This window comes from Gavia stellata, chromosome 6 (assembly GCF_030936135.1).
Source record: "Gavia stellata isolate bGavSte3 chromosome 6, bGavSte3.hap2, whole genome shotgun sequence".
NCBI classification, from domain to species: Eukaryota; Metazoa; Chordata; class Aves; order Gaviiformes; family Gaviidae; genus Gavia; species Gavia stellata.
This window is the reverse complement of record NC_082599.1, coordinates 8,191,047-8,217,997: the sequence shown is the minus strand read 5'-3', so window position 1 is coordinate 8,217,997 and position 26,951 is coordinate 8,191,047. Positions and strand designations below refer to the sequence as shown.

Below are 26,951 nucleotides of genomic sequence, written 5' to 3'. Positions count from 1 at the left end.
GTTTCTCCTGAGAGCTGAGCTTTAAGTTCAAAAGCAGTCAGAACCAGGCTCGAGTCATGGAGTCCCATTTTGCTGAATTTCTAATTTATGCTGAACAAATAATCGCTTGGTCTCAATCTCTCCACACCAGTTAAAACCAAATTGATGTGTCCCGCAAAACTCTTATTGGGCTACACAAACTGTTACAAAACCTCTGCTGCCAGAGATAGGTAAGTATCAGTAGAGATAGAATAAGTAGGATTTCCTACCTATTTAGATTTAAAACATAGAAAAACAAACACTGTGTCCACAACAAGAACATGTACCCATCATAGGGTAGTTAAGAGACGTTAAGGAACCTCCACTCACAGAGATCCTTGAAACTTGACTGGCCCTGAGCAACCGGATCTGACATTGAAGTGAGCCCTGCACTAAGCAGGAATCTGGACCAGAAATCTCCAGAGGTCCCTTCCAACTTCAGTGTTACTATGATTCCATGTACATTGACATGTAAATGGAAAACTAACCTTGTGAGATAAAGTGGAGGAGTACATAAATCAGGACTACCACAAACATTCATAAAGATGTTAACAGCTTTTATTTCACTGGTGCAAGGCCCGTGTGTCATCCACCACTCACCAACATCAAAACAAAACATCATCTTCTATAAAACAGTTTCAGAAAATTCAAAACAAAGTAACAGTGGCTATAATAAACTTCATACAATACTGTAAATCACTTAGTTTGTGTAATCCAAACAAGAACAAATCAGTTTCTAGCATACATAGCTTTTCCCCCCCCCAAAAAAATACCAGCACAACTCCAATACATGCCTCACACCTGGAAATGTGTAACATCACTCCATGACATTGATAGCTGTTCGTGCTTAGAACTAGTCATCAATTCACCCTACCAATATCATAAAATACAAAATGATATGAAAAACCTACATTTACAAAGTACAGTCCCAATCCTGCAATCTAATCGTTTTGGGCAGGTACCTGCATCCATTCCAACCCCCCTGAAGGCAATGTGGTATTTAGTGCTCCATTGCTAAAGATTTGATTGCAGAATCAGGGCACAAGCAACAAAACACTGCCCTATTCTTCTAGATTCAGTTTCAGTAGTATTTGCACAACCTCCTAAACCGAGACTTACCTATTTTCAATTACCTCACATTTAGGAAGAAAGAAGGATAGGCTTTGAAGTAGTCAGCAGAGAAATGGCTTTTACTGAAATGACTTGGGGCTGTAAGTTGTGCTTTAGTGCACAGTGGTGATCCAAATGCTTCCAAGAGTTAACCACATCTTGCTTCAGTATTTACAGTATCTGCTGCCTTCCTCTGCATTACATGAGTTTCTTCACCAGCAAGATATCAGAGATCTTGTTTCCATTAGACGAGCATTATGACATGACTCCAAAAACAGGATTATGACGGCAAATACTAGGGCCATACTCTTCATAGTCTTTCTTGGTGTGACATACTTGGAAAAACTCTGGCTATGAAAATATAAAACAAATCCCCTCAAAAGCATAAGAATATATCAAGTAGAAAAAACCAACAAATAAACTAATGCCTTAACATTTTTTGTAGATTGCAGCTTTATGATGTGGTATTACATTTTTGAAACAGAATAAAGTGAGAAATATTAGGATATGAATAAAATTAATCAAGAAAAGTTTGTCTGGACAGAAAACTGCTTTTAAACACAACAATAAGAAATCCCACTTTGGAGACAGGAATCGCTCCTGTTTTCCTGTATTCATTTCTCTCTCGCATTTAAGACAATTGATTTGGATCCTGTATTCCTGAAGTCCTAACTAATCTGTAGTGCTGACTTCAAGAATAAAGGGACTATATTGCAACTATCATATAAAAGCTACTTCAGAATTATGTCAAATCATTATATCCTTACTCAAGTAAAGCTCCCACTTGCCCTGAACAAATTTTACTGAGATGAAAGTTGGGTAAGGATTCCAGAATGTGACAGAGTTTAGGCTGTCGCATTGAAAAGGTTTACAACTTAGTACTCAGATCAAATACAGCCAGAAGACAACATGTAATAAAAAAATTGAGAACCATTTTGATAAAGACTTACTGTTGAAGCCAGCATGGAACCACCGAACCAAACTGCGTAACGCTGCATGTGATGTGTTATCACTTGAACTTCAACTGGTTTGGGCTAAGAAAAACAGTTCTTATTTAGTTGGTTTACATTTTCTGGTAAGATCCTTACAAACTGAAAATGCTCAGACCCAGACATCTTCACCCCTCCATTCACATCACTATCTCACACTTATTACTCAGTCTGCCGTGTTCCCTAGGAGACCAAGTCATAAAACGCTTCATAATTAATATGCTGAAGGACACAACAGTTAAATCACTTTTGCCTACTTCTAAGATCACATATCTCCTAGAAGAGAAACCAGAATTGCCCTTAGAGACTGCTCACAGTAACTTATAACATGTCTTTACAGGAATCTTAAAGTTGCAAGGCTACCAACACATTTAACAACACATACATATATACTACTCATTTTACAACACTGCATTTTCACTAGTGAGGTGAAAATTTTGAACTTTATTTCTTTCACTACTCATATAATTAATGCACTTGAAATGCTTACTTACTTTTATCCGACCGCCACTGAGTTCCTCACTAAGTCGCAATCTCGCATCCACTACTCGTTTCAAATCCCTTTGCAGTCGTCGTCCAAAATCCCTGAACATCGTGGATCCTCCTGAGAGGACCACATTCTGTGCAGAAATTAAAGATGCATGCTTTAAATCCATCTTCAAGCGAGCTTCCCAAAAGCCAACACTGCAGAAGTGACCATTTGGATCTTAACATCACTAGGAAGCCAACAAGCTACACAGAACACCTTAAGCATTGCTTAATTTCCATAGGAGGTCCACGGCCCCCTACTTTCTTTTTTCCCCCCCTTTAAAGAAGAGTTTTATGTAGAATATGTTATTACAAAAGAGAAGGATTCCATTAAACAGTGAGCTAGTACCCTACATGTGCAGAGCAGCAGAAATAAGACACTACATCAAGAAGTTTCCCAGGGATGCTCATAGTAAGCAGTTTTAGCCCCGATACCAAATAAGGCTCTGGCCTCATCATATTACTGTTAGCGTCTTTCCAAAAGCTATACAGTTTTCTAGAACTCCTTTTTTTTTTTTTATTTTCCGAGTTAAACTTTTAAACATGCAACTAGCAAGTTCAATAATTCTTCAAAAAGGTACCACAACTCCGAAGAGGACTGCAGTACAGGAAAATGTACAATGCCTTTTCACTTTTCTTATCTATACCTGCTTGCGTGGTATTACTCAGTTTTCAGAGCAGAACCAAAAGCCTCTTAGCCTGGACTTGCACTTCGATTCTAAATAGGGGGTTTAGAATGTCCCATCCTTACTTCTGATAATGTTGCAGGATCATAGAATAATGCAGAGGTCATTTCAAAGGTGGGGGGATTCAAAACAAGAACCCTAGAACGTAACATTGGTGGTGGCAAAAATGCATTTCATAATCAGAAAAATGAACTCCATGTGACAAAACTGCATGTGTGCCCTTGCATACTGCTGCAACTGTAAACCAAAGTGCCAATTAGTGCTTGCTAAAACCACTTACATGCCTTAGACACACGTCCACAAGGAACTCAGCTGAGATCAAGAGTTCGTTATGCACAGGTCAAAGGATTATCTCTCAGTAATAGTTTCTGACACTGCAGACCAAGACAGTGCATGTAATGAAAGAATCCCTGAACCACTGTTTTCAGCCAGGAAGCCTGTACACAGATCTGAAGAGTCAAAGACATGCATAATAAGCCTTCACACTTGCAGGGTGCAGAAGTAACTGCTTGGATTTTAAGCAACAGATAACAAGGAAAACCTTGTTTGTAACTTGTAAAGTGAGAAGAAAGCTGTTTGTTTATTCATGAAAAAAATCTCTGCACATCATAAAAACCATTACAGTAGGAAAAACTCATTTCTTCACAGCTTCAGATTATCTACAGTATAAAAGAGTGCATAACAAGGCAGATGTACTTAAAAGAAAAGCACACATCCCCACAACATTACTGAAACATTTCCCAAAAGAAAGAGGAGCACAGAGAAGAGGAAAGGAGCCATATGTATAAGCAGGAGCCAGAAACCACAGTTGGTCCTAAAATTGAAGTAGGAGGGAGATTCCTCCTGCTCCTCCATACACAAGAACATCTCTTCCCCTGCCTCAAAGTGGTCACGCACTCCGCGAGGGAAAAGAAAATTGCTAATGGGGAAAAAAAGACAACAACCAACCTGAGTGATGAAATAGCAATTAAAAAGATGCCATCAGAAAATATTACCTGGAGATAATGAAGTTGGCGAAGACAGTGAAAGCAGTAATTCCATTCAAGCAAATTAAACTTCAAGTATACTCCATAAAGTGGACAATGCTACCACTAAAAATAGATTTCAGAATACACCTGAGAATAATTGTTTGAATACATCCAAGATCAACTCATGCAACCACAGAGTTAGCAGTAACATTGGGAGGACCTTTTATCATTCCAGGGCTAGAAGCTAAGAGGTTACACCTTCTTCAGATTATGATTATTCAAGTATTTCTACAAACTGAAATAAATTTAGCAATAATACTGGTCAAGGAGAACAGAAGCACTAGGGTATACTTGTTGAAAAGGCAAGTCATCTCATTATCACGTATCTGGACAAGCCAGGCCAAGCAGAATTTTGGATATAAGTAGCTAGGTGACACCAACTGCCATTATAAGATGGTTAATTATACAATCACAGTTCCACTGCTCCCTGCAGTTCTTGTTAGCACTGGGCCAAACCTGTGCTAACTCTTCAGTAGAAGACTGCACATGCATGGGCTTCAGTAACTTATCACAACTCAGCAGGTCAGTCTTCTGCAAGGAGGTCAGAAGCCCAGGTAGTCCTCACTCACAATGAAAGCAGGATCCATACACATTCCCCACCCCTCAAAACACCACACCCACCAATTACAAAGGACGCAATGAAGGTGGGAAAAGACTGTCAGCTAAAAAACCAAAACACCCAAGAAACCACACCCCCCCCAGCAAATACCTTCTCTAGAATAACTGAGTGTAATTCCAGTAACTACTTAATGGAAAACGTAACAATGAAGCATGCTAAATAGGTCTGTGGAGAAAGCTTACTAGTGATGTCTGGGTTTTCAGCCTGCCTGGGAATTCTCTGGCCTCGCAGAAAAAGACATCAAGGAAGTTAGGATATAAGTATCTGTTTCCAACCGATTCCTTTAAACAAGACTTCTTCTGATCTTACTCTGCTCAGCCACACTTTGGCTGCTATAACAGCTCTAAGCAAACCACACCTTTCAAGCTAACATTGATTATCGTATCATCTGACAGAAAGAAGCTCCAGCTGATTTTTACTTTTATAGCTAACTGGGTGAAAATTTAAGTTGTTTCAAAAGAATGTATTCCCTTAGAAGAGAGGGATGAAGACCTTCCACACAGCTGAAAACACTAACCGCAACAACTCAAAAGTAGGCCACTTCTGAAAGGAAGCCAGGGCATGAACACCAATCATCTCAGAGGGCTGGCAAGAAATTTCTCACTTCTGATCCATACCCTTTGCTTCTCTTATGAGCTCTACAATACTGAGTTTCTCTCCATACCATTGCTGGTATTATGCCTGTACAGTGTAGTGCTGCAGAGATATGAAGCTACCTAACAAACCAACCCAGTTACTGTAACAGAAATCTCTATCTAAATAAAGTTTACATAAAAATTCCAGAAAGTTAAATTAGCTTCTGCAGAACTCAATACTACCAAACACAAGGTGCTGAACTGGTTTGTGCATCTTTGCATTGCACCTTGTAACGTGGTATAAGCGCACTCTCAGCTGGACACTTCAGACTTTGCAGCACCAAACTGAGAAGCATCAACTGCTTTTCTGGTAAATACGAATTTCAACAACACATCCCAGTTTCCCTTCCTTCCAAATGACAGCCTAAATTAAAGTTGTTTAGCACGACACAACCACACCACCAGAGACATGTAATGAGAGCAATATATGACTTAATAAAAAATTATTATGGGTAAAACCGGGAAGGTTCACAAGCTGAAGAAAGCACTTCATGAGCAAGTGAATCAATTAAGCTACATGCCTCTATTAATTCAGTTAGAACAGGGCAATATTTGCCAACATTGTATAGAAAGTATAAGGAGAAATATTATACATATCGAACAACAAATATATTACAAAGAAGTAAATGTATTGTGAGACACTTTTTTTTAAGTAAGTTTGATTTTTAATGATGAAGAAACAATTTCTGTTTCTTTAAAATCATGATTTTCAATGGTCATTTAACAGTTTGAGCGATAGCAAAAGATTTCAGCATGACTTGTGATCATGCTGTTCCGCAGAAATATGCCTGCACTCAGACCCAAAAGTAACCACAAAACAATGCAGATGTATTGAGCTACTGTTAAACCAGCTAGCACAGGTAATGTTACAAAGTTAATTACAGCTGTGATAGAAATAAACAGGGCTTCTCGTCAGTACTCCTGTGCTACGCTAACAATGTTAATCACTTGGGGCTTCCACGTGAGGTAGGAGAAATACCTTTCCCTTCCCACGTCTTATCACCAGTGCCAATATGATGCAGGTATAATGGCCTGGCAGACTCTCCAGCCTTACTTCACCCACAGAGGCCCCCTGCTCTGCACTTAGTACTCCATAGCAAACACTGTCATTTTGCTGAAGCACAGGTAAGTGGAAGTCAGTTGAACCCTACCCAGTCTTGTGCTTGAGAATACCTACAATTTTGGAGGGGAAAGGCAAGAATAGGGTTGATACAGCAAATAAGCTGGGCACCATCAGAGACTGTATTTTTCCCTGCAGCTCGCAGATGTCCAGCCGGACGCCGCACAGCAGTCTGACAGCGCCATCTACACACCACGCTGCGCACGTGAAGCTGTTTTCACATGAAGAATTTACCAGCAATTCAAGTTACAAATGATATTAGGCATACGTTTATCACCCATTTACCCTCCCACATCCCAGATCTCTCCAGGCTTTGGATGGTTTGTTATGAGCTGAGCAGTCAACAGTTTAATTTTCCAAGAGAACAGAGATACAAGTCTAGTCCAAATCCTAATTACAGCAGCAAGCTCAAGTTCACCACTGTCCACAATAGCCGCACACCCAGCTATAAGTCCTCTTCTCTAAGGAAGAGCCAATATCCTTAAAAACCTGCCTGCACGCACTTGCATTTCCACCGAAAACACGAATGATTTATCCAAAATAAAACACCACAGTTGCCAATATACTACAGACCCCACCTTGTGCAATGTTTTCAGCTTGAGAAGATAGCTTAAAAGTTTTGAGGTCGAGGATGTTACAACTTGATCCATTATTGTTTGTATCATGAGAATTTAAACATGCTTGGCTAGAATCTTTCAGAGATATTTCTGACAGAATTCACCTAGTTTCAGATGTCACTTATCTTAAATTCTTTCATCCATATATCTGTGCCAAAAACACAGCAGAGAAAAGTCGAAAGAAATCAATTGTTGGGACGGCCAATGACCCTACACTTACATCCTTTCCACCAGGAGAAGGCACAGACCTCGGAACTGTCAAGACTGTTCTCATCTCCTCTTACCATCTAAACTCTGGAATTATCTGTGGACAGACCCTGGATGGGGAAAAAGGAAGATGAAGTAGAGTGTGGAGTAAGAGTGACAGTTTCCGAACCTGTAACCAACTAAAATTCTGATTATTAGAATACCAAGCAGTTTTTAGAACTTCTGAAAGGCCTTTGTCCACCTTTAAAGTTGTTACAACTATATTCACTAGCTGACTGTTAAATTCAGCTACTCTTTTTTGACACTAATTGCCAAAACTCATGCCCTAACCGACAAACATCAAGTTTCAGAGCATTTCCAGGTTGAAAAGATATTTTTAAATAGCAACTACTATTGAAAACATCCAACACTAGCATCTGTTGTGGCTATACCACAGAGCAGACATTTCCCACTGATGCAAGCTGAGTGTGCATTAGTTACACTGTGTTTAGCAGTATGCTCACGGCAACCCGAAAGCTGGGGGAAGGACGGTGTTTTTCTGCAGACCATAGTCCCCATTGTGCTACTGCTCTCTCCCTCTAATTTCTCTGTATTTCTATGATATTTATATAACTATATAACTGATATGAGATAAGTATAAAGAAAAGTTGTGGAACAGTATTTTAAGAAAAAAGGAAGCTAAAGAATTCTCAAAAAAAAAAAAAATAGAGCTAGACTAACTATACACCATTCTTCCCAAAGAATGCCAAGGGTGATGCAATGCCTCACTCAGCCCCACAAAAGCATGATCACATTTCTAGTGGCATGCAGGATGGGTCATTTTTCAATGGAATTCAAACACACAGCAATGATCAACAAGCAAGCATGCCAGATTATTTCAGCCATGTGGTAAGATCCAAAATTACTCTTCTATCGTTTCACCTGAGCACTCACTTTAAATTTCATTCTGCTTTCTGAAGATTTGGGTTTGTTAAAAAGAAAAGTCCACCTTATTTCTTCAAATTTCAATGCAAGCCCCCTAGTTCCAAACCCAGCAGCCTACCTGTCTTCTTCCATTTTAACAGAAAGCAGCTCAGCCCAAGCAATCCAGAATTCTCAACTCTGTGTTAAGAGACACAGAGAGACACAAGAACATAAATCAATTCTTCCAAGCAATCCCATTAAGATGATGTAATCGTGGGAATTAAGAGTGCACTGCTGGCAACCATTATACAATTAAAAAGGCTTTATCACATGTGAAAGCATGTTTGTGCTTAGTATTGAACAGCTACAGGCTACGGGATCTGGCTGAAGAAGTCAGTCTTATGAAGGTCCTGCTGGTCTAAACATCAACATAAGATAACTGGCCTCATAGGAGAGAAGTTGATCAGATTGGGAAACAGGGATACCAGCAATAAAACTAAGGAAGAGAAATACCATAGGACATCAAAAAATGGGCTGTGAAACAATGCTTCAAAGGCTACATACCACATATAATTCGCAAGAAGGGTACTTGCAGCTATTTTCTGCATGAACACTGAGGAAGAATACAAATACCTTTGATGGAAACCCAGCTCCAAAGCACAGGGCCTCGGCTGGCCACCATGCAGCACTGTGGGCAAGTGAAATTGATAAACCACAGAAACTAAGAGAAAGTATGAGCAGATTTCTGCGCATATACACTGTTCTAAACAATGAGAACAGAGATGCTCGTCCCTTTGCAGTGACCTTGCTTAAAGAACATAGCGACTATTAGCATTAGTAACTACTGACATCTATCACTACATTCAATAGGTAATTGTGTAACATTGTTTTAATTAAGCAAGTATAACGAAAAACAGAAAATGGAAAAACAGTATCAGTCAGTGGCAAACCAAGGCAAAGTTATTTGCCTGCTGATTATGGTAGGAAAGAGTAACTTAATCTCAATTTTTAAATACCACTTTCCAGAAGTCAGTACTAATCCCTACCCTACCAAGCAATGAAGCTATTGTTCTATGGCAACTTTGGTCTTTCAGGAAAAAGGCACAGACCCTACGCACAACCAGACATTAAGAGTTTCCTAAAACCTTCTGCAACATACCTAAGCTTGAAGCCACTGAAGACATCTACCGCAAAATTCACTCCACATATGAGCTTGTTAAGTAGTTTAACTTCCTGTTTTAACCTGCTCCACAGCTTTGCTCCAAAGCACTATGTCTCATTCTAGATTACACAGTATGTTTACTAGACAAGTAAAAGATACAGCAAAATTTTAATAGTTACGAATTATCTTGAGATGCAACTTAGTTGGAACTTAACAGTCATTCTGATAGGTGAGGAAAACTACCACCTTTAACATGAGCAAGCAAACCTCTCCATGCTATTACTTTATGCTGTTCTTTCCAAAAGGGCACTGCTGTTGCACACGCAGAGAACAACCAGGAAGCATAGGATGTGCTGCCAATACAGAGGGAGCTTGCCATAGGCTATGCCTGTCACTACCTTCCTTTTCATTTCTTAAAGAAACAGTGACTGAAAGTACTCTCTGGACTATACCCTGGGCAAATTTAAGCAGGCTTAATTATTGTCTCCTAAAAGATTTTAAGTCTTCATGTACTTTAATACTGGGTTCAATACCTGGCTAAAATGGCAGAGAGTGGGCAGATGCAAGTCAAGACTATGAAAAAATATGTATTTGAAATCACTGCTTAATAAAGCAAGTGGAGGAGAGGAGTGAGAGGGGTGAGACCATGACGTAACCCTTAAAACGGGCAAAAGCCGAAGACCTTCATGCACAAGAATTCACATTACAAATATATGCTTCATGATGATGATGATGATATTTAGTCTTCATACAAATTAAGTTAATCCTACAACAAAAAGACCATACCTTATATAATGGACGCCGGACATCAATGGGACAGTTCTGTATAACTTCATCAACTACATCCGAAATGGATTCCATAAAATCAGGATTAGCAAACTAAAATGAAATAGAATAGGCATTAGACTTTTCATCCCAAGAATGGAGAAACAAAAAGACAGAAGTGAGACCGTAGAGATATTTTTTTAATACTACTTTTAAAGGGGGCGGGTGGGAATCAAAGTCAGTATTACTCCTGCTCACCACTTATTCTATGCTCTAACATGAAATGAGAATTCTTTTTTCTGCTGAGAAATTCAGATTGGTCATAAATTCACTGTTTACAATTTATGCACTGTGGACCTACTATTGCACGTGACATGAGTTTGAGTTCTCCCGCAACATTAAATACACTGTTAATGCGCAATGTGGTCCTGTCTTTCCTTTTAAGTGAAATCAAAAATATCAGTGTGCAAATCGGAATGTTCCCCTGTAAAAAATTTTCAACCTTACTAAAATACTTATGTTAAACTCCCACCAAAAAGTCAGATTTTTTTTCCAAGAACAGAAAAACTCTAATATTCAAAAAGGCATAAATACTCTAAGTTCTTGAGTGGAAGTCCCTATCAATGCAAACATCAATACAGTGCTAATGTAAATTTCTGCATTTGTAAATACTAGAGAGTCAGAATTGCTAATGCTAGAAAACATTCCTGGACTAGTGGCTACTTTCCACTTAAAACTTAACATGAGCTTTAAAAAAAAAGAACAGTTCATAGCCTAGGTTTTGCCCTTTCAGAGATTAAACTTCAAGAAATCAAATGAATTATCGGTACATAATAATATATTATTATAGATATATTATTATAGATGTATTATTATATAACTTTAAAGCTTTCCCAAAGGTGCAGAAACTTTTTGGGATTTACATCCTATCTAACCAGATGAATAACAAAAGCCAAAACACAGCAAGTATACATTGAACTGAAAGAGAAATTAGCAAAGGAAGTTGGCTTGGAGATCAGGAGCCATAAGAATGATGTGAAAAATCCCCAAGAACTCAAGCTAATTTCCATGGTAAGAATTAATCATGCAAGAAGCTAAAACATGAAGCCACATAAATTAAAAGAGAAGAAAGAAGTGGTGTTGCTTCACATGGAGAGTTCTCGTCTGAATGAACTACAGTCTGAAAACTTCTCCTGAGCTCTCCATAAAGATATTGATAAAACAGCAGGGCAAAAGGAATAAGTAGAAATGAGAGTTACGGCATCCAAAGCAGAGTATAACATGCTTCCATAACAGGGACAAGAGAACTGACATATGAAATTGCAGTCTGCTAGCAAATACCATATGGCTGGAGAATAGCAAGTAAAATACCTAATTTAAAAAGTGGAAAAATAATCTGGATAACTACAAACCCCAAAGCCTAACTTCAAGAGTATTAAAGACTTCAGAACAAGTTTTGTAAACTGAAAATAAGAAAAGATTACAAGACAGCTTTACCAAAGGCAGCTTTTACCTAGCTAACTTGACACCCTTTGAAGTGAGGAGTTAATGAAGTCCAGCGAGAAATTCTCTTTGGATGCAGTACGTATCATCTAGTGTGTTTTTCTTGTCTAGAAAGTCAGTTCAGTTTTTTTTTTTCAATACAGAGCCAAGAAACTATCAAGAAATGAAGAAAATGGCAATTAGTCCTTTATCCTGTTCCTAACAGTCTTTGAAGGGACTACGGAAAGAGGAGCTATTAAAATGATGTCTGACATGGGATTCAATGCCTCTCTGTAAGATCACATGGGTAAACAGCAGGGAGGACAAACTATTTAGCCCAGAGGTTTAATGTTGGCACAAGATCAGATGGCTACGAACTGACCACAAGGAGATTAAGGCCAGAATTTAGACAAAAGCTGAGAGAATGAGGTTTTTTTAATATTATTCTGATAGGAGGAGAGTAGACAAAGGGAAACTTCACCAGTGTTAATGTGAATCTTGATTAAATTTTTAATACTATTACAGGTTATGGGTGCCTGCAATAAACTCCATGGAGTGCATAGGAACGGAGAGGACCTTCTCTGCTATGCAGTAACATATTAAAACTTGACTCTTTTCTCTCCCACAATATCTTGAAGCTCACTCAAACTGAACTACCAAAAACCAGGCAGACTAGGTACTGTAATGTTTCTCAGAATTATACATGTTACTTATGACCACACCAACAGAGATTTCAATGGACTTCCCTCAAGGACAAATTTAGCATCCATGCTTTACAAATTGACTCAGTATCAAAAGTCAGTGTCCAAGATTTAAAATACTATCCATGCAATGCTACCATGCAGACTAGTGCCCAAAGGGATTGGCAACATAATCAAATACACAGTATAAAGCCATAAGGGTTTACACCAACACTGAAAGGAAGAAGGAAAATACTATATAAAATCTGTAAGTTCAAACAGTTTCTTCTCGATTTTAGATTGCCTTTAAAGAAACAGAATAAGATGTTTTAAATGTTACACGGAGCATTAGAAAAATAATTATCTGCCGAGCTCACGTTTTCCTGCGCTTAAGTTATCTAAGCCTGTACATGGCTTGCGGTCCGGAGACTTACTGGTCTCTTACTTCCACAGGATGGCGCGCTGGCACCAAAAATGATAGTACCTCCCTCCCCCCCCTCACTCCCACACTAACATTTCAGTAACTTCATATTGCTAGTCCCTATTCTTACCTCAGGATGAAAGAAAATTTCAGGTCCAAGGAACCTTTCATAACCGACATCTATAACAAACTTGGTTTTGTTGATTGCATTGATGCCAGTATACTGTTTGATCCATTTTCGAGGATCTCCATCGTATTTGGCAAATTCTTTCACTATGTCAGGGCAAATGTAACAGTATTTCTCCTGTTAAGAAATACCATGCATTAAAAATCGCCAAAATAAATTATTCCATCATTGAATTAAAGCGCAAGACAATCAGAAAACAAAAACATGAGCATTCTTACAGATGGGGCTGTTCAACAGGTGTTCTCACCCAAATGACTACTGAAGACTCAACCCTACAGACAATGGCACATGGCCTATTTGTTTCAATAAGATTGCATGCCGACTCACCTAGAGTAGTCTCTCTCAAAATGAAAACATCACAACCATCAGGTCTGTGACGATAAAGTAGTTCAATGGCAAGCTTTCATTGCAATATCAGACCCACACAATCACCCTACTGACATTACATACATTTATTTTTATTAAAAAGCAAATTTTAAACAAATCTAAAGGTTAAAATGGTGATTTAATCTGCAGAACATATTCACTCCAAACAGTCTAGCATGAAGATTTTCTTCCTCTTTCTCCTTCCCCCGCACTTGATTGGATAAACCACCAGAAGCTTGACTAATTACAATACACTGCCTACATTTGCATTTTTAAAGAGAGCCACTGGCAACTTGTTAAAGCCAAAAAATTAGCTCAGAGAGTTTTATTTATGTATTTATTAAGAGATAAAGAAGGATGTACCTTTATGGCTTTTGCTGTCTCCAGAGATTGTTCAGGAGGAATTCCCACCTCCCGTTCCCTTAGGAGCTGTTGAATAAAGTAAGTAATATCTCTACCTGCAATAGGAATATGTTTGATGCAACTTCCAATTACATAGCCTTCTGCCTACGTAGGAAGAGAGGAAAAAAAATATTTAGGGAAAAACCTACTATGTGTCAATAATTAACAGCAAAACTAACATTCCTTTTTTTTAATTAAAAATCAAAATGAAGTATTATAAGTAAAATCTTTAAACTGTAAAATTACTATTAAAACATGCAATGCACTGCAAAGTGGATATTATTTTTATTTAAAAGACCTTAATTACTACATATGAATGGATATTGATTATCTAATAGATACACAAGTGATAGAGAAAAAAATCTTGCACACATTAGAAGACAGTCCGATCAGATGGTTCCTTTTAGGCATGATCTGAAAAGCAAATGTAATATAAATAGACCACTTGTGTCTTGTTTGAGAGTGAAAAATTAATAGGGAAAAGTAGAAAATTCATTAAAATTCTCAGGCAAGAAAAATCAAATGAAATAGTATCTAACGATAAGCACAATAAAAACAAGGACTCTATTTGCTGAATTTTTTTCAACATGCATTTACTGAAAACACTGGTATTGCTAAGCCAACATTATTTCTACCCTTGTTTGTTTGTGGGTTGTTTTTTTGGGGCTTTTTTTTGTTGCTGTTGGTTATTTTGGTTTTGGGGTTTTTGGCTTTTTTTTTTTTCCCCACTTTTCAGAGTTTCATACAGTAAATGCTGTTTTTTCCCCAGCATTTCCCATATGAAGAAAATACTGAGAAGACCAGGTTAATACCAAAATGCAATATGAAGTTAAAGGGAATCAAATTTTCATTTCTAAAATAACTGATCATTCAAGCATACTATATGCTTCAGAAATACACAAAATGACATCAACAGATGTCAGTATGCACAGATAATTCTATATTTTTAACATCCTAACATAATTAAGCTGTATGAGATCAACCATGTATATGGTTGACAACATTCATTTGCACAAGCTTGTAGTTTTCTTCCACACAAGCAGAGTTCACTAACTTCTAAAATACAATAAAATCATATAAAAAGCACACATTATCAGCTATATTAAACAATCAAAATGCAGGACATCAAAAAAAGTTAGGACATTTCTTGTCAGATGTTGGTGGCAGGCAGGAAATCCAAAACCGTGATAAGCATTAAACAGAACGGAGGCATCACGGTAACAGAAGACAAGGTTTTACATAGAAATAGCCTTTAAAAGATGGCCTGATGATTCCTTACTGTGACCTTCCTATAGTCTGCAAGCTAAATTAATTGCATAAATAAGTTCACATAATAAAATACATACTTTTCATAACAATCCTAAGGGAGTAAAAAAATCCCAAACAACCAAGCAACACTAAAAATGTAAAAATAAAATTTCATTTGACACCTCTTATTTAAATCTATAGTAAACAAACCCTGTACTTGTCCAAACCACTGATAATCTCAAATTGCATCCTGCAACATACCACAGGAATTACGTGGGTCACTCCATCACCACTATCGATGACAATTCCAGTCAAAGTGCGTTCTCCAACCTGCCGTGACGTCCAGGAGGCAGCTAAGGCCAACACTGCCTACATGAGGAAGAGTTTATATTTAGAAGCAACGCAGAGTGTGCTAATTTACAATCTCAGAAAATACTGTTTCAAACATTTTAGACATGTGCATGCAGAAGACTATACATACTGCAGCTACACTGCACTTTAAAAGTATATATTCACTTTGTTCACCTGAACAGCAATGTAAAGTCCTGGTATGTTAAATGATTCGAACATGATTTCTGCAAGATACTCTCTGTTTTCTGGTGTGTTCAGTGGAGGCTCTGTCTGCAAAAAAAAAAAAGTTTTGAAAAGCACCTTAATAGAGTCCTAACGGTTCATGCATTGATTAGCTTGGCATGGTAATCAAACTTTCAAAATTTTCAGTGCACTCAAAATAGAAAATTTCAAACAGAATTTAGCTTAAACAAAGTGACTGAAGCTTTTCAAAAACAAAATCCAACCTGCATCACAAAATGAACAGAATTTAGTTATAATGCAGCTTTACAGATTACTTTCCTCCACTCTCTCCTCCCTGCCTGCCACCCCCCGGGCTGCTGAAGAAATAAAAGACACATACAGAGAAAAAATCTCCAAAGCAGCTACTTGTGCTTGGAACATTATTTAGTTTTCCTCTTACAAAAATATTTTCCTACCGAGTCTCATTAACTCACCATTAAAAAATAGTGATCCTCAGGTTCAGCTCGTAGGTATTTAAAAATGACCTGCTCCATGAACCTCTCCATGAGGTCCCAGTCTTCAACAATACCATGTCGTATAGGCCACTGAAGCAAGAAAACTTGTCAACACTCTAGACCATACAAGGATAAACAAACCCAGAAATAGGAACAGCCTAAGTCCCCAAACCCTTACATCTTCTGCAAGAATGAAACACCTCACCTCATCGCTATCTTATCAAATCCTCCATTTAATTTTAATTTAGAGGCAGTATTTGAAGTTATCTCCTGCCCCCAGGTACTTCAAATTGCGATTCTATCTTGCAGGACTAGAAGCCAGAATCTAGACTCTATTCCCAATACTCCTATTGCTCTACTGCAGCAGTGTGTTTTAATCTCTGTTTGGATAAATTTTATCATTTATAAAGTTGAGACTCATACTTGGCTTCAATATGCCTTCCAATCTATAAAAAGAAATAAAGACCATATAGGCTAGATATTTTTCAACAAAAATTCTGGCAAGGATGATGTTTACATTTTGTTCAATGTTAAGAACACAGCTGACATTTAAGTAATACAGTAAGATGTATAAAATATGATTTTTTCCACATAATTCATAAGCCGATAACATTTTGTAAGTACAAGAAGTCCTTTACTAGGGTATGGAAAATATGATTCACAGAAAAGCTGCATTGAAGACAGCCCTCCACAAAACAATTGTGACATTCCCTGAAGCAAAAGTATCTAACACATTCCCCAGTTCATATGCCATGTTAAGAGAATACACTTTTAGCAAGAATTTAAATATTCAGTGTTTATAACTATTTTAATAGCTAATAATTTTGAAAACTGAACAGCTGCACTGTATCAATGGATATTTACACAATGGTTCAAGCACCAATCATACAGGGCAGCATTAGTAAAACCGACATTTAAGAAAAGGTAAAGCCATGAACCAAATCATGCAGTTTTTAAAAAGCAACAAAAATACTTTACAAAAAAGCAAATGTGTTTTAAATGGCTATCAAAAAGTCCTAGAACATTATATAATAAAAATGTGAAACTTCCAAAAGACTTCTTAAAAATACTCAATGGTTACCTTTGTAGCATAGGTAGGTTTATCTATGGCTTCATCTCCTATGAAAAAGTCCAGATCATCAACGCCTTTCATTACCCTCCTCTGAGCCTGGTCACCTACTTTGGCTGATTCTCGGATTGCAATACCTTAAAATAAAACCCAAACAAACCAAAACAAAATTAAAACAGCTAAATACCAAGTAATGAATATTTATTTCCTTAAGTATTCTTTTCCAGAAATAAAAATTGGGATATAGAGAGCATATTTTCCAGAAAGTAGAAATTATGTAAGCAATCTATTGACAAGCCAATACAGCAGAATTCATTCTCACTGCATCATGCAGGATTCCGGTCACCCATCCCTCACTAATGTAAATAATAACTCAGAGAAAATCTTAAAAATGTATTCTGTTACAGACTACAGCAGTCACTAAACCTGCACAAGGGCAGCATTCCACTGGAGATACTCTTTAAGCTAGGAAGCAACATGGTTTTCTGAGTTTCAACTCTAGAATTAAAAGAGCGAGCACAGGAGAACAAAATAAACTATCTACTTCAGAAATAAGTATTGGAGTCATTATCCCAGCTGGTGAGAAGGAGGGAGAAAGCAATCTGCAGCACTACAGAGAAACCTTTGGAGACACTTATGCTTCCCATTAGCAGGCTGCAACTATCACTAAAATTATGAGATGATGGCTGCTATAGTCAAGAAGATGAGACAGCAAAAAAACAGATCTGGGGCAAGCTATAAATAAAAATGGAATAAAGTACTCTTAAAACGTAACCTTATTTATATACAGTTTTCTTTTAATAGGTCATAATCAGGATCTAAACAACATACAGTAGAAAATGCAGAGTAGACAGGCATCATCCACAAATGCGCCAAATACTATCAGCACCAAAAATTACTGGCAGGCAAACAATTCTTTTGGAAACACATCTAAGCCCCAACAGGTTTATAGTTTTATAAAACAGGATTTATAACAAATTCACAGGAAACTCCTGCTATCCTACTTCTTTAAGAGAAGACATTTAAATCTTTACCAGTGGTTTAGGTTTGAATTTTTTACAATACTTAAAATAGTAAGACTACAACCAGTACTGCAGCTACATCTGGTTAAGAGCATGTACCCCTCCACCACTCTGGCCCCAGATTACCTTTATTATTTCCTTATCTTTATACCTTCTACTATGAACAGCTACAAGGCAGTCTAGATGCACTAATAAGTAGTTAATTGACAGAGTTAAAAAATAAAAGGCAGTGTTTAACAGAAGTGCAGATAACCATGACATAATAGATGCCATTATAGACATAAATATGTAGTCAATGCTACTGTTTATAAATATATATACCATTTAGGAGAAAATATTAAGACGACAACTAAAAGTAAAGAACACCAGAAAAGTGTAACTTTTTAAACAAGTTTAACATACAAAAAAATTAAGAGTAAATCTGCTCAACAAAAGCATGTTAAATGGGCAATCCCATTTTAATTGGTAAACACACACCCAAAAAGAACATTTTCTAATAGGAACAACTTTTTTGAATATTAAACTGTCTACAGTCCCAGACAATGTAAATAAGGCAGACACCACCTGCACTTCAGTACTTAATTCGATTGGAAGCCTTCCCCAGATTATCTGGGCAGTAACCATGGTGTCAGGTAGACAGGAGGTAAATTGCATTCTGTCTACTCAAGAGTCCTGGCAGAAAAATAATGGAGATAAAAAGGAAATTGGACTGGAGTTCTCTTCATCTTCGTCATAGCAACCAAGAGCTGATTTAATGAGCAACAGTCCTAGCTAACTGCAAACAAGGAGTTCTGTTTAGCTACACTCTAGCCAAAGATGCTAATGCAATGAATATCACTTCCCAGATGGACAAGAGGCTATGAAGGCTGAGTTGGGAGTTGGAAAGCACATCATTTACTCATGGAACTGCTCAGTGATAGCAGTGTATATTAGAATTTGGAGGGACAGAAAATTACTTACATGATGGGATAATGAACTGAGGTTCTGTATTTCCTGCATAGCCAAGTTTTGTATACCTAGAAAAAGAATGATCATGAGGTCATTAGATGCACTTAGATGTAAAAAAAAGAAAAAAATACTTTCAATTCACTACACTACTTAAAGTGAAGGCCAAACAATCGCATACCACATCAACATTTTCTGGGTTATGCCTTCAAGTATCATCCTGCTGAGAAGAAAACTCAGAAGTGGTAAATATTTTAGGTGTTACTTATTTGTCAGACATCTTCAGCTTACAAATTTTGGTAGTGTTTTTTCCAAACTATGAAATCTGAAAACTCAGCTCTTACTTTGGAGACCAGCTTGTTGACCAGCTATGACAAAAGATAGCCAAGCCACATTCCACCCTTTGGTAATAAAAGGGCTGTGCAGATCTTACCTTTCAGAAAGCTACCATGACCAGAGATGTCATTAGACTTCACATATTTGTTTACTATCATCAAATACAGAAAAAAATAGAATGTCTTAAGTACAAACCACAGTTCAGAACTCTAGTTGCAATCCCGATACAATTCCCTTTCATGCCTTGCACAAACCACTCACTTTGTCACAGGAATAGTATCTGTGTGTGGTAATATGTACATACTACATGAAAGTAAGCATGCATTGATAAAATGCTTTAGAAATGGGCAGCAGATGGTATGAAGCATTGTCTGTCTCTTTCAATATACATATAATATCTATTTTAACAAGGAAAGGATGAAGAGAAAAAAACTTGGTAACTTGGGGAAGAAAAAAGAAAAGGAATTTTCACACAAAACCTAAAATCTCTACATGGTGTTACTGGCTGCAAGCTAGTTTAGGACTTTAGCAACTAGAAATAATTAACACCCCAGACTACGAAAAACAGCTGTACTTTGGGGGGGGGGGGGGGGGCAGGGAACACAATTGAGAAGCAGTTTCCAACAAAAAAAAGGAAAACCCAACAAAATTAATTGAATGGTTGCAGAGACTGAAGTCTTTCTCTAATATTGTCATTAGATTGGAACAGAAGTACAATAATAGCACGATTTGAGCAAAATTAGCATTATTCACATCCATTTTTACCATGAAAACCTAAAGCCATGACATTCTTAAATGAGACCAATCACAATATAGATCCTAAAGTGAATTTAGGGCCTTTGTCTACATCCTCCTCTCAATATCTGCAAACAATAGTATGCCACTGCTAAAGCAGAGGGTTGCTTCTTCATGAAGAACTTAAACAGTAAGTTCCCCTTTATGGAATATTTGGTATAAAAACACTCATTACGAGTCAGTTTGCTTAGATAAAGGAATTAAATCAAAACTGAATTAGCAATGACGTTGGAATTTAAATATTATATTTTCAACATCTCTTCAAAGCTATAGCTTCAACAGACTTCAAATAATAGTTTAAAAAAGCCATTTTCCCCAAGGCTAAAAAGACAAGGACTGTGTTTTGGGGCAAGGGTTTGTTGTATTTTTAATCATCATTATGTGGGCATATGCTTTCAGTCTAATCCAAAATGTTTATGCATACTTTCCGTGGCTCTCAAAAAATATAATCAGGACATTACATTAGCCTGATCCATAAAGAAGGCCATTACTAGTAAGAATTCTTTTTATGATTATTATTGCATAGTTTCTTCACATTTTAGAACGAGGCCTACCTAGGGAATATTGTTATACATAACAAGGAACAACAGGAGTTACAATGGGATTTAAGACGCATTACAGGATACTTCCTCTTCATTTCTCTCTCTGAAATGAGTTTTACTCAAATGCACATAGTGAGGACCAAGGAAACTGTTTTTGGATTCAAGAGACCTAGTTCTAAGACTTAGAAATGGCAATCACGCAGAAACCTCATGAAAATAGCCCTTCAAGCCCCAGTGACAAAAACCAAGGTCAGTATATACACATACATGCATACACATAAGCATGTAAACATGTATATATAGTTTTTACACAATTTTTATACATGTGTGTGCATATATACAAAATTAAAAGGTTCCTGCAATATAACCAGAACTCATTTCTTAAACTAAACAATGGCTGAGGGGTGAGTGCAGTTTGCCATCTTTTCATCCTCTACACACATGCTAAACTCACACCCACTGAGAGTATTAAAAAGAAAACACCCTCTAAAAGTCAACTTAGGCTATCAGTCTGCAATAGCTTTACCTTCTCTCTCAAGTAGGGATCAGATCCCCCTACTATAATAACTTATAAAGTTACCAAAAGCCTATAGCTCAGTATTTTGCAGATTTATTTTTTCATTAGGTGAATTAACCCCAGTCAAAACTACAGGATAAGCTTATTTCTCAGTATCAGTGAAAAACAGTTCTCTTCAAAAAACACATCTCACAGAAGATAACAGCTGGTAAGATTTCTTTTGCATGGCATTAATCCATGAAGGATTAATACTAGAACTATGAGAATAACTAAATTCTCAGTTGAATGTTGAAGCAAGGAAGTGAAAAAAATGCTGTTAAAAAAAATCTATTTAGGATCAAACAAGAGACAGACTTGAACAAGCGGACATATTTCAGGAAAGGAAACAAACTACTCTCAAAACTACTGAGGAACAGAAGGAAGAGACGATGCAGTTGTGCCACCCTTTCTCGTCCAGTAGCCTATTCACTCAGTACATGCAGACTCAGTCCCAGATATTTTTTCTGCCCAGCAGGACCCAAACACATTCCACTTTCCAGAGACATACCCAAGAGTACATTAAAGCGTTTGGGTGACCCACTTCCAGGACCTCCTACAGAGATTTTTCCCTTTTATACAAGATATTTAAATATTCATTGACCTGAAAGGCTCTGGACTTAAACAGTTAAAGAGGTTACCTGGTCTCCAGTCCCCTCTCCAATGAATATTTAAGCATCTAAAACATGGTTTTCTTTCTCCTGGGTTACAGCCTAGCAGACTAATGCAACATCCTGTGATCTGTAAATTACAGAGACAGCTGTAGGGAACGTGGAGATAATCAGTACTCCAACTTAATTTCATTAAAAGTAGCAGATTTACTGCCAGTGAGATAGCAATCTATTGGAAACTCTCCAGAATATAGGATACTGGAGACTACATTAAAGATTAGCAGAAAACCGATCAACAGACTAAGGCTATTTTATGCAAGGGGATTTGAAGGGACTACTCATTTAAAAAAAATAATCTGAAAATTACATATTGTTGAAACAAGCAGTTTCTAAAAATAAAGATTGTTCCTTAGTACATCCTGGTTTTCCCAGGTGATAAGTTAGTACACAAATCAATTTCACTAGCTTTTGCTTTGAGGAATGGTAAGTCCTAACTCTCTTCTTTTCTGAGGTCCTACCACGAAAAAATGGAAAAACTTACGTAGAAAAATGACTGCAAAGATGTACAAATGGACCAAACTTGGAAGCAGGTACTGCAACCTCAACCATTTTAAAAAGCAGATGTGTATTTTGGAAAATTCTTACTAAAGCATGAGAGCAACGTAATTTAGGCATATAGAAATGACAAACTCAGGCAGTTGCTTTATCCATCTCAAAATACAAGACATCCAAATTTTTCTCTGGACAAGTATGCAAAAGACCAAAGCTCAGCTGTGAACGTTTTAGCATTTCCCCAATTTCTATTGCTTTTTGGTCCAGATCTTTAAAACGATGTGTTACATCCACAAAAAAAAGCTCTGAAGAGATAGATATGAAGTGATTGAAAACATCAAAATGCTCTAAGAAAGTCCTGGAAACAAACAAAAAATAACCTCTGTAAAGAAAACACTTTCTCTGACAGCTAAGACACTAAATAACTAACAGCTATTACGGCCAGAACACCTGTGATGCCATGCTGCCATACACAGACTGTATTATCATTATTACAAATATGCCTGAGAAACTCGCAACACAAGGTCTTCTTAAAGATGTGGAAAGGCACTTTTGAAATGAAGGAAGATGTGGTGAAAGAATGGGAATGAAGAAAGAAGGGACGGAGAAGAAAATATCAAACAGAAAAAATCTATTATGTCTGCTCAATTTACCCAAGAGCACCAGCAGCCACTATAGGAATAAAGACTACATTAGAGCCATTGCTTTTTTTGAGAGTCTAGCACTTTACAGGACTGAAGCCTGTGACTATAAACAACAGTTAATTAACCCAGGCTCCTTAGTCCCAGAAGAGTAATTACAGTAACGCCTGTTCATAAGTCTCACATGTAAAGAGCAGAGGTAATAGTTGGCTAAAACAACTCATTTAGCATCAGAAATACAGTAAGAGGGGGAAAATGTAACATGTTCTAAGGTTCCAGCTATCCTTAATAGCCCAGCAACAACAAAAAACACCTTAAGCTTCAAGTTTTAAGACAAGTCCAGGCCACTTCTCCCAGAAATCAAGTATTTACTTCCAAGTTCATCAGTAAGACTGAAGTAGTTTTTCTTTACTAAAAGAAAAATGGAGTGACATCAATAAAATACGCCCAGAACAGAAGTATTCCTCAGTGTCTGCAAATACATACACTGAAGAGGAGAGAGGTATTTTAAGACATCTTGGTTTTGCACACCCACCTACTAGCGTTCTGATGTCCCACAGCTAAATGCCAGTTAATAAAACTAGTTATGAAGTTTAAAGCTACTTAAACAAGACCGGAAAGGCCTGGTAGTCCTAAGAAACTAAAAATAGCATGCCCTTCTCCACAAAAAGACTGCTAGCAATGTGTAAACTGATCACGAGGAAAGCCTCATGCAAAGAAAATGAAAATGTAGTGCCTCAAAATTGAAATAGGACAAGTCATTTACAAATACTAATGGAAAAGATGATAGCAAATTATTGACACTTTCTGCAAAACTTGTCATAAACTGTTCACTCTTTATTCATAAAGTTCACATCCTCTACCCAATAGAGAAAAAGAACATTATCCTGTCCTGCTATGATGATACATTTCTCACTGAAGGTCTGTACCTCTTTTCTATACACCTGTCATTGCTTTTTTTGAGAAATTCCAGCTTTTTACAGGACTGAGGCCTATGGCTGCAAACAACAGCAAATTAAACCAAGCTCCTTACATGCAAAACAACATCAAGAGTCTTTTCACAAACTTCCTAAATCCCCTTACACGAAAATAAGAGGGATTAGTGCCTGGACAAAGCACCTCATTCAGTACCAGGGATGTAAGTAGAAAAGTGTATTTTATATACATAATGTTTCACAGTGCATGTCTGCATATAGCTTTTCCTTTCCACCATGCTCTTCCAATTTTTTCATCTGAAAGCCTTTTCATGAATAATTTGAATGAATTGTTTGAAGCTTGTAACCCAAAGTAGATTCATTCTAACAATAAGGTGGTTTTCAGCCCACACAGAGGAAAATTCCAGAGACTGAGTATCAATGAGTCAAGCTACTTCTTCTGGCTGCTTTGGTTCTGACTCTTATTTCTTCTTGAATTCTGCAAGATAATTCAAATTCAATAATCTCATTGCTGAAAAGTCTTCCACATTTCAGTGCCCTGCAGCAAAGTCAAGCAGAAGTCCCCTCAGCAGAGACACCATGTTGTCTCATATGAATTAAGATCATTTGGAGGCATGGAAATGTGAAGTTGCATCATTCAGGGACTATCAAAACCCTTCCTGAAACAAACTTGTACACACGCTCTCACACACACAAACTCCACCAGTTTTTCCCATGTAAGTACTGAATAGATTTTAGAAATTCTACTTAAATTATTATTTCTCTGAAAGGACACAATAAACCATTTCCTGTCCTTATTTATTTTGTACAACTGTTGGTCAGCAATATTTACTTCTAGTGCAACACTGGAATCACTCCACAAACTGAGAGCAAAGGAGGTCTCCTTCAAGAGACAGACATTGCATTTAATGCATGTTCTGGATTTTGTAGTTTATACTGTAACCTTTTTAAAGGATCCACCTAGACCTTCCCTTTCTCTCCTTGAAAAACTCCTCAAAACTGTCAAGTAATATTCCTGTAACACCAACAGTTCCGTGGAGAACAGGTATTTAAAATATCTTCATCAAATAAATTGAAGGAACCTGGGAAACTACCAAGGAGTATCTAATGCACAGGCAGAACTACATGCAAGATGGAACCTGGTCTCTATTCTACTCCCAAAGTTTCCAGCTGTGGACTCCAGTATTCTCCACTGAAGGGACAGAGCTGATTTCTGGTAAGATAAAGTATAAGCAGAAACAGGGCAAGATACTTCTACAAATTTTGTGACAGTTGAATAAAGATGTATTTCAAAATATGAAACACTTTTTCGGGAGAAGGCAGTGTGACACCACATCATTGGAAAGTACATCCTCTGGTTATCTCGGGGCTTGGTTTTGGGTTTGTGTTTTTTTAAGATGGCTCAGTTTTGGAAATTTTAAAGGTAACTTTCCAAGCATTAAATAAATGAAAATAGTGCTGCAAATTCCCTGCAGAGGAAAGGTCTATCATTGCAATAAATTGATGCAATCAATGACACTGAGGCACAGCCTGACAAGTAAAGCTATTGGCTGAATAGTTACTCATGGACCGGTGTCTCCTCTCCTTAGAGCTGTCCATAACTGTTGGGCCAAGGGAAAGAAAGATATTAGCAAGAGCACACCATATATTCAGTATCACCTTCATTTGCAGCTCGCTCTGACACCTCCCATTCCTGAGGCACAGCAGAACTCGTCTATCAGATGATGAATGGGTCTCCTCTAGCCACAGACAGGTAGGAAAGACCTGTTCCTGAAACACCTCCCACGCACCACCTCTGCAATTTAGATTCACTTTAGTCCTCAAAGACTTGAGTTACGAAACTTGTGGTTTGACTAAATGTAGAATAAATCTCACACCAATTTGACAAAGGTGAAGAAGGGATGACCTAATGACCGAAGTACCACTAGTATAAGACAGCCAGCTCCCCCCTCATTGCTGGCCAGAGATAATACCTGGAAAGGTTCAAGAAGATGTACATCCCATCTAGAGGCACAGCCAGATGCAATCCAGCGAGGCCACTGCGGTCCCAGAGCTGCGCACGAAGGAGACGCCGCAGCCCAGCAAGCACAGCTCACCTGCCCCTGGACCACGCTCAGTGCCGGTTCACAGCTCCCAGGCAAAGGAAACATGTGTCCCGTCTCTCCAGGCAGTCATTTGAAACAAGTCATTCCCAATTTTAGCATTTTAGTCATGCAGTAGTTTAAAGTCAGAGAACACAAACAAAAATTGGACCCAAGAGGAGAAAAGGGCACATAGAAACACCCCATCCCCGGAGGCACACGGCCTGCCCGGGGCACACGGCTGGGGCACGGCAGGACTGTGCTCCTCCGAGCTCCCAACGGGGAGGAAGGACAAGAAGTGAAGGAGGGTACTCGGTGGAGGGCGGTGGGCAGCAGCGGCCGCCCCAGCGGCGGAGGGGCCCGGAGGGGAGCGAGACCCTCCGCCTGAAGGGGCGACAGGCCGAGAGGGGACCGGGACACAGGGCAGGAGCCCAGACCCGTGGAAAGGGGGAGGGACTCCCCGCTGAGGGCCCTCGCCGGCAGCAGGAGGCGGCTGAGGGGCGCCGGCACGGCGGAGACACCCACCCACTCCCCAGAAAGGGGACTGGCAGCGGCGGTCCCCCCTCCCCGAACTCACCCGGTGCCTCCGTCTATCACGCAGGGGGGCAGGTAGCTCGCCATGCTGGGGAGCCAGCAGTGCGGGCCCTACGCCACCATCCAGGCCGCCG

At 38.3% G+C, this 26,951-nt stretch overlaps 1 protein-coding gene across 3 annotated transcripts; it reads right to left on the bottom strand.

Annotated features, from left to right (window-relative positions):
* Positions 1-558: 558 nt before the first annotated feature.
* On the bottom strand, positions 559-26,949 carry ACTR3B (actin related protein 3B). Of its 3 annotated transcripts, XM_059818553.1 has the most exons (12): positions 26,861-26,949; positions 19,253-19,308; positions 17,283-17,407; positions 16,181-16,291; positions 15,699-15,794; positions 15,435-15,542; positions 13,887-14,030; positions 13,101-13,274; positions 10,409-10,501; positions 2,612-2,737; positions 2,079-2,162; positions 559-1,479 (listed from the first exon to the last, which is right to left on the bottom strand). In XM_059818553.1, exons 1-12 carry the CDS (start codon positions 26,902-26,904, stop codon positions 1,384-1,386), a joined length of 1,257 nt encoding a protein of 418 aa, XP_059674536.1. In that variant the 5' UTR covers positions 26,905-26,949; the 3' UTR covers positions 559-1,383. The 3 variants fall into 3 exon arrangements, with proteins under 3 accessions (XP_059674536.1, XP_059674537.1, XP_059674538.1); XM_059818554.1 differs by lacking the exon at positions 2,612-2,737; XM_059818555.1 differs by lacking the exons at positions 2,079-2,162; positions 2,612-2,737.
* Between the last annotated feature and the right edge of the window lie 2 nt (positions 26,950-26,951).